General features: G+C 52.2%; 1 protein-coding gene and 2 pseudogenes across 1 annotated transcript; 1 reads left to right on the top strand and 2 right to left on the bottom strand.

Annotated features, from left to right (window-relative positions):
* Positions 1-5021: 5021 nt before the first annotated feature.
* SAPIO_CDS7102 lies at positions 5022-5957 on the bottom strand (annotated as a pseudogene; the record flags this gene model as incomplete).
* An 837-nt stretch (positions 5958-6794) lies between these two features.
* Positions 6795-9990, top strand: SAPIO_CDS7101 (annotated as a pseudogene; the record flags this gene model as incomplete).
* A 772-nt stretch (positions 9991-10762) lies between these two features.
* On the bottom strand, positions 10763-13755 carry SAPIO_CDS7100 (uncharacterized protein; the record flags this gene model as incomplete). The annotated part of the gene is made up of 5 exons (XM_016789026.1): positions 10763-10847; positions 10915-12762; positions 12968-13036; positions 13117-13335; positions 13748-13755. The coding sequence occupies 5 exons, from the start codon at positions 13753-13755 to the stop codon at positions 10763-10765; spliced, it is 2229 nt and encodes a 742-aa protein (XP_016640853.1).
* Positions 13756-13834: the final 79 nt, after the last annotated feature.

Here is a 13834-nt window from a genome sequence, read left to right as displayed (position 1 = left end):
ATCCCCCTTTTCCCTTCTTCTTTGAGTTCACTTGGTCGTACGAATTGCGGATGCAAGCAGTCGTCGAGCCATGTCCGTTGCCAACCAATCCAAAGAAAATGCGTCTCAGCGATTTTACCAAAAGTTGCACGATGCCGTCGATGGGCGAATTGGTCTGCGGCATTCGTCTCAGGAACCCTGAAGTATGGTAGGACGAAACGGATTGATTCCAAGACAATACGAGCCTGCGGCGACAAGGGATCTTGATATTTTCCGAAGGAGTCACCATTGTCCCCATTGATATCATTTCAAATAGTATTTTCAACACGTCTTCATCCATGAGCTGGAGACGCGTCGCCCAACCTATCAGCCTGCAAAGTCTTAAAAGCTGAAAGGGGATATAATTACATTCGAACCAAAAATGATGAAGTTATGTCGTACTGCACATGTTTAATATCGGCAGTACAACCGCGGCGGTGTTTGCGGGTGCGACTCTCTCCACTTGTATTGCAACAGGGACTGCGCCTTGGGGACTGGTTCTTGCAGAGAAGGAGATTGACTTGAATCGTTGGATAGTCAAAGCTCCGACTGACCAGAGCCGCCCCCCAATATCGTCTTAAAAACAATCCGATAATCGAAGAAAGAAAGAAAGAAAGAAACCAAAAAGCCATCATCTTCGTTTCACGTTTCTGAGAAACCAGATCTCAAACCTCTCAGCTAGACTACTCCCCAGCCACAACTCACAAGTACCGGGTGTCAGGGCCATGTTCCTGCAGTAGCGCTAGAGTTCAGTGTTTGCGGGTACGCTTCCGACTAGCCCGCAGCCATCGTCGCCAGGGGTTTATACCCAGTACGCAGTAGCTCAGGTGGGCGACATGTCATGGCGCCTGGTTGGGCTGCCTGGAGGGTCCTCCCCCCGGCGGGAAATGATCGCATCAATCGATGGCTTGCTAGGCTGCGCTAGGATCCTGCACCGGGCTTACGAATGTTGATGAGGATGAGTGAAGCGGCTTGGCATTGGGGAAAAGAACACTATTGCTTGCTAATGGAGTGCACCTGTCTGTGATGGATGCCTGCCCCTTCCTTACTCCGGGCTAGTCCCGTGATGCTAGCGACTGGGCATTTGGGGATGGATCACTTCGTGGCTCAGAAACTTCGCTTTTACTAACAATCAAAAAGTATTACAGACGAAGTGGACTTGAAATCGCCCAGTTTGGTTGCTTCTACGGACACACCACGAAGTACATTCTCGACCCAATCCTAATATTCATACAATTACCACGGAGCACCGAGTGTACTTCATACGAAGTACATCACACACTATTTCGCATTAGTGATGGGTACGGAGTGCTTAGCAGGATCGCAAGAAGAGTCGCACCAATACCGCGGACGGAATTACTAGTAATCTACGAAGTACTCCGTACATCAAGGCAAATGCAAGATCCCAACCGGTTTTGCACGAAGTAGATCTCAGCCCAGTCCAGTATCGTCTCCGACGGGCTCTCCACCACCTCTGTATTAGTGTGCACACAGAGCCCTTTTTCCGTCCCCACCACCAAGGCTGTGAGAATCCTTGCTCATAAAAATTTCGTGCTAGTTTAGTCTACTTCACGCATCATGACAAAAGGGATAAAAAAAGTTTTTCCCGAAATATGGCAAGGGATTCCTGGACTTGGAAAACCGTGCAGGGGATGCGTCGGAGCTATGGGAGGGCAGAGCAGGGATGGAATCAAGAAGTCCAGGAGCTTGCTAGCCCGACCCTGAGAGACACTTCCGTTTTGTTCTCTGAGTAAGTTCGAAGTACGCTTCATGGTGCTCCGCAAGAGGCTGTGCCACCGAGAATCCGACGAAGCGGTCGCAATCCTTGTTCTCATTTAAGAAAGACACTCACGAAGAGCGACGGCTGGCTTTATTCAAGCGAGGGATGGGGTTTTGCAGCCTCGGTCCCCTGTCGAAAGCTTCTGCCCAGGGCATCCAGATCGCCTGATGTCGATCCTGTCAGAACCAGCCATTCGGTGGTTAACCCAATCATTATTAGCGGCGACTGTTGCGGCTTGTCGAGGGGTTTGCGTCTTTGAAACTGCTTGGCACCCATGATTGATGCCGCCGCACCGAGGCACAGCAGACCTAGTTTTGCTCACTATGAAGTAGAATATTGTAAGCTTCATGAGAGCTTTATTTTCCTTGACGATTGCTTGCAATCAAACGTAGGATTTTCTTGCCATGGTTAGTGATGAAAGCACACGTCACTGGTTCTTCTTTGGTGGCTATTATATACAGTCGAGGGCCGAGCAATGGAAGCTCAAGGTTGACAGGTCTTGACGCAGCCACCAACTTTCAAAACGATGTCTCCAATGGCCGATACGGGCGACATCAATATATTCTCTCCAGTGCACTCCCCAGTCATAATCAGTTGACCCGTATCGTCTGGAGAAGAATCGAAAGAAGGAAATTAAATAAATAAAACGATAGTAAATGAAGGCGGGAAAGGTCGATAGTCCGTGGATGGCTCCTTTGGCGCAGCCATGCGACGCGCAAGTGTGATTGATATTCCTCCATTGCCTCGGTTGAAGCCGCTCTGCCTCCCGGAACCGAGCGATTGCACAGGCCATCGCCTACAGTCGGAGTCGCGGGCTACCCAAGCAGCGTGGCTCTGTCATTGGAATCTGGGGTTGAATTATGTATGAACCAAGTCTGGTCTCAAAAGTTCCGTGCAAAGACCAGGTCCAAGCCAGCGCATTGCTTCCTCTCCGTTCACGAGGCCTAATCATATCCTATCCGTAGATTGACGGACCTTCCTTATCTAGTGTACTAAGCCTACGCAACCTCTCGGGCTCCTTTGGCGTTCATGCCAGTTGACGCAATGTGCGTCAATTCATCAATTGATAGCTAATGGCAGCGGAGTCTGTTTGCTTGGTCGTGTACGAATAGTAGTTTAAAAGGCATGTGCTAGGCATGCCTGCCCCGGTCGTACAGACGTAGGGCCCAAAGAAGGCTTTCAGTTGCTCGAAATAACTGGATATTTGGTTCCGTTTGTAGAACTCACGTGTGCCAACCTCAAATACTTGTCAGAGAATTATACTTGGGAGGGATGTCGGGAATAGACACTGAAGGTGGTAGGGTATCAGCTCGTAACCCCGGCTGGATTTTGATGAACGGGATCCTTCATAAGCTCTGCGTTCACACGAGAGTCGTCTCTCCCAGCGAGACCATGCAGCCTGTCTGGACGAAGTATAAACAAGAGATATGCACATGTGGTCCGCTGGATCAAATACCACAATTCCCTCCACAACACAAGTAGTTTCCTGTTCTTCCGCTCACAACGTGTTGGCTGGTTCTTATGCTGGTTAAAGGCTAGGATATCAATATGTGTAGCGATGAGAACCCCCAGCCACTGCACAATCCCCCGTTGTCTCCCGTTGTAGCAACGCAAAACCAAGGCACAATATCCCGCTGCTCATGAGGAAGTAAGCTAAGTGGGTTACATTAGATCTCGGCTCAGTTTCTATCAATTGATGAGACTCTGGTATAGTTGAGCCATATAAAGGTGACCTTCACATGATGATACCGTGTGCCTCCTTAAACTCGCCCCCGTGTTGCTTGTTCACTGGTAAGATGGCCTGCTCGACATATGATACCGACCGTGGCGAGTGCTCGGCAAACCATGCCTCAACAGATGCCTTCCAGGAATCTGATATCTATAGCCCTCACACAAAGGCATCGAGCTCACAATCTTCCCTCTGTTCGCCCTGCCTCTAGGAGCTTATTAGGAACGGCTAGGCTTGGTTGATTGTAGAAATACCCTCCTTTCAGAGCGTAAGCCGAGGGGGCGTCTCATGACGATATATAGATATCTGTATATATCCTACATCCGGTGTAGCGATGCCGTTAGGGCCGGGCCTTTGGCCATGCCCGGCTTTCCCCGTCACCTTTTCAACCCTGATCCGAGGGGTCGGGATCTCGGGTCGATCCGCTACCCCGGCTGCCCTAACATATCACTTAAAGACTGAATTTGACCGACTGATCAAATGGAGGCATTGCCACAGGGTAGCCCAGCCATTATCGCTGGTCATGAGGTGGGGCATCATCGCGTTGGATGCGTTTGACGAAGAGCCGAGTGTGCGTCTGAGGTGCGCAGAAATCGAGATTTCGCTGGTATTATCTGATGTTGTGCCGGCAAAGAAAAACCTAGGTGTGTGTAGCTAGGATGACCCTGTCGTCTGATACGTCTGGCTCGAATTCGATGAAAAGGGTCCTTGTTCAGGAAGAGGTGGATCGAGGCAGCCGCGTCATAAAAGATGGAATCCGAGATGGATGATTCCGTGGCTGTCACCATGACTGTAGGTCGCTCCAGCTCGACGTTTGTGGTGTTCGGCTATTAGATCATGACGACGGCGTTCGAGGTTGGTTCCGCTGGGGGTTTCTTTTCTTTTGACATTTCAGTAATGACCTTAAACTCCTTTTCCGCCTTCTTATAGTTCCCTTCGCTATCCAACCATTCCTTTGAGGCTCTCTTCTGGTCGTCAGACTGGCCTCTCGAGTCGTTTCCATATCGGAAATAAGCTTTTAGTCCTTTGCAAGATTTCCAGCCATGGCTCTTTGTCCTATTGCAGAGCTTTCATTGGTCTTTTTCCCGCCTCCCGGCGGCTCTGTCATCATCGGGTCTGCAGTTCAACGTGGCAGCAAAGATTCTTTCTGGTTGGCCAGAAGCGATACTAAGTCGTTTCTCGACGGAGCTGAGGCATCCGTCAGTGAAGGACTGGAAAGAGATGCCTTCCCTTCCGCGCTGAATCTCATGGAGGTTGATCCAGGCCGGCATGCCTACAGAGGCGTCAAGCTAGACCAGAGCCTTACAGAATGCGGAAAGGGGCGAGTATCCCTTGACGGCTGACTTCCTGTGCTCTGAACATGGTTTTTGAGAAACCTCATGTAATGTTGTGAAGGAAACTTCAAACCTCATGGAGTTCATGCCCACTCTTGTTATCGAATACCAGCATTTCTTCAACCATTTATCGACTCATCTTACAAGCACACCTCTTATGTTAAATAGTAACCTTGACGGGCTCTCTACGCTTATCATTTCGCAAACCACCGACAATGGCCGCGTTGACAAGTAGGCTCTTAGCCTCCCTGGGTGAGCGGAATAGCGACCGGACAAAGGCCACGGCGGCCCGCACAAGATTCCACAAGCCGCCACCCGCAACTACCGTACGCTCATACGCAGCCTGAAGGCTATCAAAGAGCAACCACTCCGTCCCAGCGCCTTCGTGAACATGGCCGAAGACGTGAAGCCGTGGACGGACGCGCCAAAGCTCGTCGAGCAAGAAAGGACATCCCACCTTCAACAGATCAAGGTGTCCTCGCGGCGGACCGTGCGTAACTAAGATGTCAAGGCCATCATCGGGAAGAGTTCCTCCCCAAATATCCTTGGAACGAAGATACTGGAATGCCCAGTTGCCAGAACTCGCCGATGCCGGGCTGCCGTAGATACGTAGACATCGCCCGTTGGGGCAAGTGACCGTCGCCTCGGAATTTTGCAAGTAGACGATATCTCCCCAGTTGAGCATCGCTCGCTGGTCGGCGGCGGTTTGTCCGGGTCCCTTGGGGTCGCGGTCATCTTGATCCGGGTCAAGCAGCAAGTCGTGGTTCCCGGCGATGACGACCTTTACTGCGTGGGATTGGGCGGACAACCACGACAGCGCGGACTGCAATTCCTCGAAAGTCCCGGAATTTGTTAGGTCGCCGGCGTGGATGAGAACATCACCGTCCGGGAGCGTGGGTTGGTTGTTGTGCGTGTCGGAGATGCAAACGACTGACACGGGGTCTACAATGGGGATGGCCGGGATGGGGGCCCTCCAAGTGTATAGTTTCCGAGCGAGGAAAATGCAGGGCCTCTCGAAGAACTTCTGCCAAGGGCCGGGACGACGGCGGTTGATGAGCGCGTCTAGGCCGGAACTCCGCTGGCTGAAGGAGAACATGAAGGCCGCTGGTGATCAAGGTCGGAGGTTCGTGTTCTCCGTTCAGTTGAGCCGCGACGTCCAGTCCAGCTCTCCTCTCCACTGTAACTCAGTAATTACGTACTCCGTAGGTTCCCCCGCCTCTGTAAGTGGCTTGGGCACGGGCCAGAATGTTCTGGAGATGCCCGCGTGCGCTTTGGTTCGGCTGCGGAGATACCCGTAGACAGAGCCAAAGTCTCCTTGGAGCAGCTGACAGCACTTGTGTGTCAAGATGGGTTTCCTGAATCACGAATGAGATGATCATCTAAATGTACCCATATGATTGATTGGTCGGCAAGAAAGCTATATTGTTGGAAAAGACTTGCCACTGCCGCTACTGAAGTGATTTGCGATTATGGACTGACGCATCGGCTGACCCAACACTATATCGTGACGCTATGATGCGGGTACGCGCCAGTATAGCGGACAGCACTGCACTACCAAGTACACTAGTAACACTGCACGGCCAGGCCGCCCTGCCTCGTGCCTTCCCCAAACCAAACTACGGACTAATACCCCACCATCACAACCTCATCTGCCCTCACCTGCCTTTGAAACTCAGCTGCAGAACCCCAATAAATAGCCAACCATGAGAAAGCTCAATCAGCACGTCTTCTTTGTCTTGCCCAATACCTAGTCAAAAGGCCCTTTTGTCTAACATCAATTCAATCAAAACAACATCCACAGCTGAACCCAGCCAGTCACAGGTTCCGATCTGACATCCTGTTCACATAATCCAGCAGGCAGGCGTACAAGCCCGCAACGCAACAACTCACGACTTTCAAACGATTGCCACCAACTTGCTATTCCAGAAACACTATGCCCAACCCAATTCAACCCATTGGAGAAGAGTCTCCACCTGTTTCTCCTCCTACATCTCCCAGGCAGAGAAGAGCTTCGACATCGCTTCATGCTGCGGCGGCTATGAATGCTGGGCTGCAACAAGAGGTTTCAAGAAGTAAGCTCCCTTGATGTTCTATAAATCCCATGCCGCATTCCTCGTCCTTGCCGTCTTAGCAATACGTCCTTCGCGACTACCCGCCATAGTACTGACCAGCTGTTCTTTCCCTCAGGATCATCGATTAGCTCTCTTAGGAATCAAGAGCCGTCGCCCGAGGAGGGTAGGAGGCGATCCGTGGTTCTCATGAACCTTCAACTCAACGACCCCAACGTTCCAGCACCCGGCGAGATGGTCAACGAAAACCAAGCCGGCTCCCTGAATGGCTTCGGCGCCTCGAGCCCACGTCTCCCCTCGGGCTCGCCGATGCAACTGCCCCGCTCTCCCCATCATCACCGGACCCCCAGCCTCGGAGAATTGCACCAGGAACTCGAAGAGGAGCAAGAAGCGCAAGTGGTACGTAAAAAAGCATGGAAAGTTGGAAATTTGGCCGTGTATCTAACGCAAATGGGAATGATTAGAACCGCCTGTTGCATATGATCCGACAGCAGCAACTTCAGCTTCAGCAACTCCAAGCTGCCCAGGGCCAGGCAGCACCGTCCGCCGAAGACACTAGCGCCATCTCGGAGCGATCCGTGGCTCAGCCCATCCCGACCGCAGGCGCCACATTCCCTAGTCATGCTGGCTCCTTCAGCCAGTCTCCTCGGCACCGACACCCACGTAGCTCGTTCGACATGGCTAGAGCCGACCTTCAGCGGCGGTCGCGGACTCCGAGTAGAGGAGCGAGTCGTGGAGCGTCGCCCCGGCTTCGTGCGACCTCGATTGGCGGAGATATCAATGATTCTTTGTTGCTGAGCGGACGGGATGAGAGCGCTTTCTACCAGGCCGAAACTCAGATGCTTGTCCGCGAGAACCAGATGTTGAAGCATCGCATCCGTGAGCTTGGTAAGTTGATGGTGACCCCTTATGACGTTCCAAATAAAGAGAAGGAGCAGTGCTAACAAATTGATAGAGAAGCAACTTTCCGAGGCGCAGGTTGTTCCTGCTATTCCTCATGAACCTAGCAATCCCTCTCATCTTGCACAGATTGTGACAACCGCCGAGGGTGAGGGCTCTAAGAGTGGTGCCGAGGCCAATCCCCCTGCAAGCACGTAGTAGTTAATGCACTCTGATTTTTTTTTTTTTTTGGCTCGTCTCGTCGTCGTCAGAGAGAGGCGCCACGCGAGATAGGGACTACACAATTCTTTCTTTTTCCTCTCGTTATCCCACTCTGTCTTTCCCTTTCCCACTCAGTTGCATACGAAGTACTGGGGTAGTAATTCAATGTCAAGGCGACTGCTTTCCTTTTCTGGCGTTAGGAGATAATAAGGGTTACGTCGGCACGGCGTATACAGGTTGTTTTGCACTTGGAAGATGGACTCTCATAAAACAAAAACGATGTATCTCCTAAGCTCTTATAACTGCCCAAGAAGATTTAATTCCATTTTCAATTCTAGCTTGTCATTTGACGGTGCTGATATATAAATTGATTTTTACTTGTAAACCCGGCATGTTTTCGTTGTTCTGGGCATGTATGTGACTTGGAGTATGTACATGATCGGCGTTATCTCGACTCTCTGTGGTCCCGCAGATATTCTTTCCCCTCCGCTTTCCAGCCTCCACCTCCCCCCCAGTCCGGACTAACTGCCAATACACCGTTTTGTAAAGATGATGCGTCCGCTGTTATCGGCAAAGATACTTGCCAGGCCTATCCTGGGCATTGCTAGATCACAACGGAGCTTTTCCACTTCTCCTACTGCTCATGCCGATTTCGCTCACACGGTATGTTTCTCACACACAAGACCTGAGTCAGATGAAGCCGAGATCCTTTCCCCTTAGGCCTGGCGCCAAGTTCGCTCACTCATCCTTGCCAATTGAACCCCCTACAACCCTTCCCCTAAAAATTTTGAAGAAAGGTAAACCCCATGCCTAACATGTGGGATAAACTAGGTAATCGGCGCCGGCGTCGTCGGCCTCGCCACCGCCCGCTCCCTAGCCTCCCACGGCCCCACCCTCCTTCTCGAACGCCGCCCCCAACACGGCACCGAAACCTCCTCGCGCAACAGCGAAGTCATCCACGCGGGGCTCTACTACGGCCGCTCAAGCCTCAAGACGTCCCTCTGCATCCGAGGCCGGCAGCTCCTTTACGCTCTCTGCGCCGAGCGGGGGATCCCGCATCGCAAGACGGGCAAGTGGATCGTCGCGCAGAATGAGGCGCAGCTGGGCGCTCTGCGGGACGTGGAGGCGTTGGCGAGGGATTTGGGGGTTCCCGTGCGGTGGGTTAGTGAGGAGGAGGTGGAGAGGGAGGCTGGTGGAGGCGTGGTTAGGGCTGCGAGTGGGTGTTTGGAGAGTTTGGAGACGGGGATTGTGGATTCTCATGGGTTGATGGTTTGCTTGCTGGGGTTGTTTGAGGAAGATGGGGGGATTATGTCTGTGAATTCGGAGGTTGTGGACATCGAACCCTTGGGGGGTGGGCGTGGCGAATCTGGGTGGAAGATCACCGTCCGAGACGCGCAAAGCGGCGAAACTTCCTCCATCACGACCGACGTCCTCGTAAACTCCGCCGGCCTAGGCTGCGCACAAATCCACAACATGATCGTACCCCCCTCTCAAAAAATGGACCTCTTCTTCGCAAAGGGCAACTACTTCTCCTACACCGCTTCTCCGCAACCCCGGATTACGAAACTCATCTACCCTGCCCCGGAACCGGGCCACGCGGGGCTCGGCACGCACCTGACCCTCGATCTGGCAGGGAGGATCCGTTTCGGCCCGGACGTCGAATGGGTCGATTCGCCCGACGATCTGTCCGTCAGCACTGAGAGGCTGCCGCTCGCCGTCGAGGAGATTAGGAAGTATCTCCCCGGTATCGATGAGAATGCTTTGGTGCCGGATTATGTTGGTATTCGGCCTAAGCTTTCGAGGCAAGGGGCTGTCACGCACGGGAAGGGGTTTAACGATTTTATTGTGAGGTTGGAGGATGGGTATTCTGGGTGGGTTAACTTGCTTGGCATTGAGAGCCCTGGCTTGACGAGCAGTCTTGCCATTGCTGAGAGGGTGGAGCGTCTGTTGTACGGATGATGCGTGGCCTAGAGGTACGGGGCACAGAGTCCGTCTACTTTGGAGGCATAGACAATGGACACGAACAATCTGGGCCAAGAGGAGGACGGTTATCATGGGGTTATCATTTGCATAGATACATAAATGCTATAGAATCGAGCGAACTAGCTGGAGTACATGATTGTGTATTTGCAAGGCCACACTGCCCTCGAGGCCCAAGGCTTCGAAAAATTTGCAATTTGAGAACCCATCCTCTTCTCCTCCTGATGCACGGCCTTGAAGCTTTAAAAAGAAGGAAGGGAATAAAAAGAAAAGGGGAAGGTTTTCAAGTTGTCCGATGTCTTGCGCGGTGGAAGGAGAAAATATAGGAGAAATGCGCCACGAAAGCTTTTCCTCAGCATACGGAAGAATGATGGAGAAGGCATAAGACCGTTGGGGATAGTTGGGTCAATAAGACCCGGTGACCCAGTTTCTCACAGTCTCTGCCCTGCAAGGGAAGAAGAATGTTCCTTGTGCCAAGTTGTATATCCAAATAAAAAGAAGGTATCATGGAAACACTGTTCGTTTCCCGTCAAAAAAACATTGGTAGCGGCATTAAAGCATTAAACCGGGGGAGTCATTGCTTGTGTATCAGAAAGAACCGTGACGCCATAAAACACCATGAGGGAATTATCGTTTGCAAAAGGGAATAGGCATAGAAGGTGAAAAAATGAATTCATATGTGTGTGTCCGACTATCATAAATGGGAATAAACGGCCAAGAAAAAGGTACAAGAAAGTGGTAAGGAATATGATCACTGGAGGGTGATGCTGGGGTGGAGTTTTCGGCCCTGGATATTGACGTGGTACTCATAAATGCCATTTTGCGCGCCCACAAACCTAAGAGTAATAATGTTGTCAGTTGGAAACGAAGATCAGAAGAGCCTCGGCAGAGACATTGACTTACAGGAGGCGGCCATCTTCGCTCCACGCCAGTCCTGATGTATTATCTGGCGTGGGGGGTGAGTGGTGGACCTCTCGGTCGTCCACATTTCTTCGCATCAAGTTGTCAAACTCCCTGTCAGAGAGGAAGGCGACGAAGGGAGTGCGTTCACGTCGAGTTGTGTCATTATTATTATCGCCTCGATTGTATTCGCTGCTATAGGCAGCAAGACTGTACAGAGCTTCGAGGTCGTCGAGGCGGTGAAGACCCCAGTCACCCCGACGCGCTCGATTGGACCGAGGGATCGGGGGGTCGCCAGATGTAGTGGTATTTCCGCCGAGGGGTCGCTGAGAGGGGCTACCACGATCCTGGTCACGATCGGCCCGGTCCAGACTATTGCCTAGAAGGAGGTCGATGGCACGACTCAGACCAGGGCCCCCCTCTCCTAACGAGGGGGAATCTGTTCGAGAATTGTCACCAAGCTGTGCACGCCTTGCGGCACGTTCGGCGCGTTCGGCCCAGACGGAGAGCCTGGCATTTCCCAGAGACGGAGTGCCATCACCGTGTCTAGTTGCGGGGTCTGCTCCCCCTCGTTGGGCGGCGCGTTGTTCCCTACGGCGTCGACCGTCCTGGAGAGCTTCGAGAATTAACGTTTCGTCCGGCGTGAGAGGCGAGTCATGTCGCGTCCGGTCGTCTCGGCGCCGATCAGAAAAGAAGGGTAGGCCCGATAGACGTTCATCTCGATCGCCTCGGTCGCTTCGGCGGCCGAGCAAGCGAGGGTCGATGGCGTTGCCGTCCAAGATTCTGACTTCCTGGCCACCATCTTCTTTATCTCCGATATCGATGTATTGGCGATAGACAAAGCCGTTTCGTATATCTGCGATGCCGACCCGTGCCTTGTCCTCCGTCCACGCTAGCAAGTCGTACGGACCAGGAGAAAAGGCCATGTCTCGGACAGCACCAGATAAGGTCTCGGGACGGGAGGACTGGAAGGAGGTAATTAAGGGGTTTTTGGATCGGTCAGTGAAGGCGGAGACATCAAAAATGGAGATTGTTCCGTATTGAGTGCCCACAGCCAAATAGGCGCCCGAGTTTGAGAAGCACGCTGCAAAGCTTCCGCGGCTTTGTGACACATCGTCGCGGCGCTGGCTCTTCAGTAGATAGCGATCACGATACTCCCACTTGTACTGTTTCTGATTGTTGGTCGAATTCGCTCCGACCCGTTCGTGAACGTACAAGTAGGGGTCGTCCAGGACGGCGACTAGTAACCGTCCGTCAGGGGATATGACTGCCCTATTGACAAAGTCGGGATAGGTGATGATGTGGAGAGGTTCGATTTTGTCGTTATCTTCGAAATCGTTGAGACTGACAAGCGCTACGGTCTTGTCATTGTTGGCGAGTACGGCGATGGGTTCGTTATGCGCGCCCTCCCAAGGTCGACTGTCGACAGGAGGGAACCACAGGGTAATGCAGTTAACTCGGTCGCGTACGAGTTTCATGCTCTTTCCAATGAGCATCTTGGAGCGGTTGGCGGCTCTCTCCACCAAAGACAACATGCTGGAAGCATCGTTCGTAGAAGCATCGAGATCCAGCGGCAAGCGGGCATCGGGATCTAGATCGAGCTGCATGTCCATATCGCCGGGTTCTTGGCGTTGCTCAAGTCGCACGGCTGTGAACTCTCCAGTCTCTCCTCCGCAACAAACCCAACCATTCTTCGCAACAAGGCATCTCGGAGAGAAGGAGAGAACGCGGATAGTTTCTAGGCTGTGTGTATCTGTATCGAGTTTTAGGATGTGGTTATTCTTCGTACCACCCGGGAAGTAGATGACGTTTTTCCTCTCGACGCTTATCAAAGATCGTAGCTGCCAATGCCTGTGAGGGAAAGAACGCCATTAGTAGACTGAACGACCACGTTGTATCATATTGACAGTGCGGAAGAGGCAGGAGGAAGAAGGAAGGGAGGGAGCAGATTCCCAAGCTGCTACTAGGAATGACCAAATGCTGGGGAGTATGCGGCCAGATGCAACATGAGGTGTCGGTATAAAAGTCTAGGAACCAGGATATGATTGAGACGTACTGCGAGCGGACATTGACGTGATAGTGCGTTTTCGATTGCTTAAGAATAAAATAATCGGTAGGATAAAGTCTGCAGGTCGCCGTCAGCAACATGTCTCGAATAGTTTCGGATAGAGACGGAATCTCTCAAGGATGGGTTTGGACGCATACGGTGCTTCGTCACCACCGCCCATCTTGACGATTATGATATGGGCGACGGTAAAGAACTCATTGGCAGCGGGGGCGGCAGAGGCGAGGCTTTGCTGGCCCTTGGCGTGGCGAGGTGGGACAAAGGCGGCGAGCGGAATGTCAACGGTTCTCTTGTCGCAGCTCTCTCGTCCTTGGTGATGGAAAGTCGTCTGTTGGCGGAATTTTGATGCTGGTGGCAGGCTGTCTCAAATGAAGATGGTATTTCGTTATTTGTGGAGGAGTCGGGGTTGCGATCAATTTACAGTGATGTGCGGATGGAAGTCGAAGGTGGTCTGGAAGTGGGAGGCGAGGTAGTTCTGGCATGACGTTAATGAGACGCATAAAAGGTACGAGGTCGACTGTCGCTTTTTACAAATGGAATGAGCAACCTAGAGTGCCTTCTTCGTGTTCACAATATTGTACCATCCTGTACAGCCCCACAAAAAGCCGTCGACAGTTGCACTCCCGCATCAACGCCAGCTGCCATCGTCCTGCTGGTCCTGTTGGCTGGTCTCAGGAGCCGATGGCAATGTGATAATCTGCTCTGCGCTGATACCTGCCGCATCGGTGATGATTGACTCGACATTTCTCACTGCATCGATGCTGTCTCTACCTGGGCATCTTCGAAGCGTTTTAGCTTCCATTGCAATCGATCAGTCGATTCCTGTGCTATCGGATCCCACGCAACCGAGTCGAGAAA

Source organism: Scedosporium apiospermum (genome assembly GCF_000732125.1).
Source record: "Scedosporium apiospermum strain IHEM 14462 chromosome Unknown SEQ_SAPIO_0110, whole genome shotgun sequence".
Classification (NCBI taxonomy): domain Eukaryota; kingdom Fungi; phylum Ascomycota; class Sordariomycetes; order Microascales; family Microascaceae; genus Scedosporium; species Scedosporium apiospermum.
The sequence above is the reverse complement of the archived record's forward strand: the minus strand, read 5'-3'. Positions and strand labels throughout refer to the sequence as shown.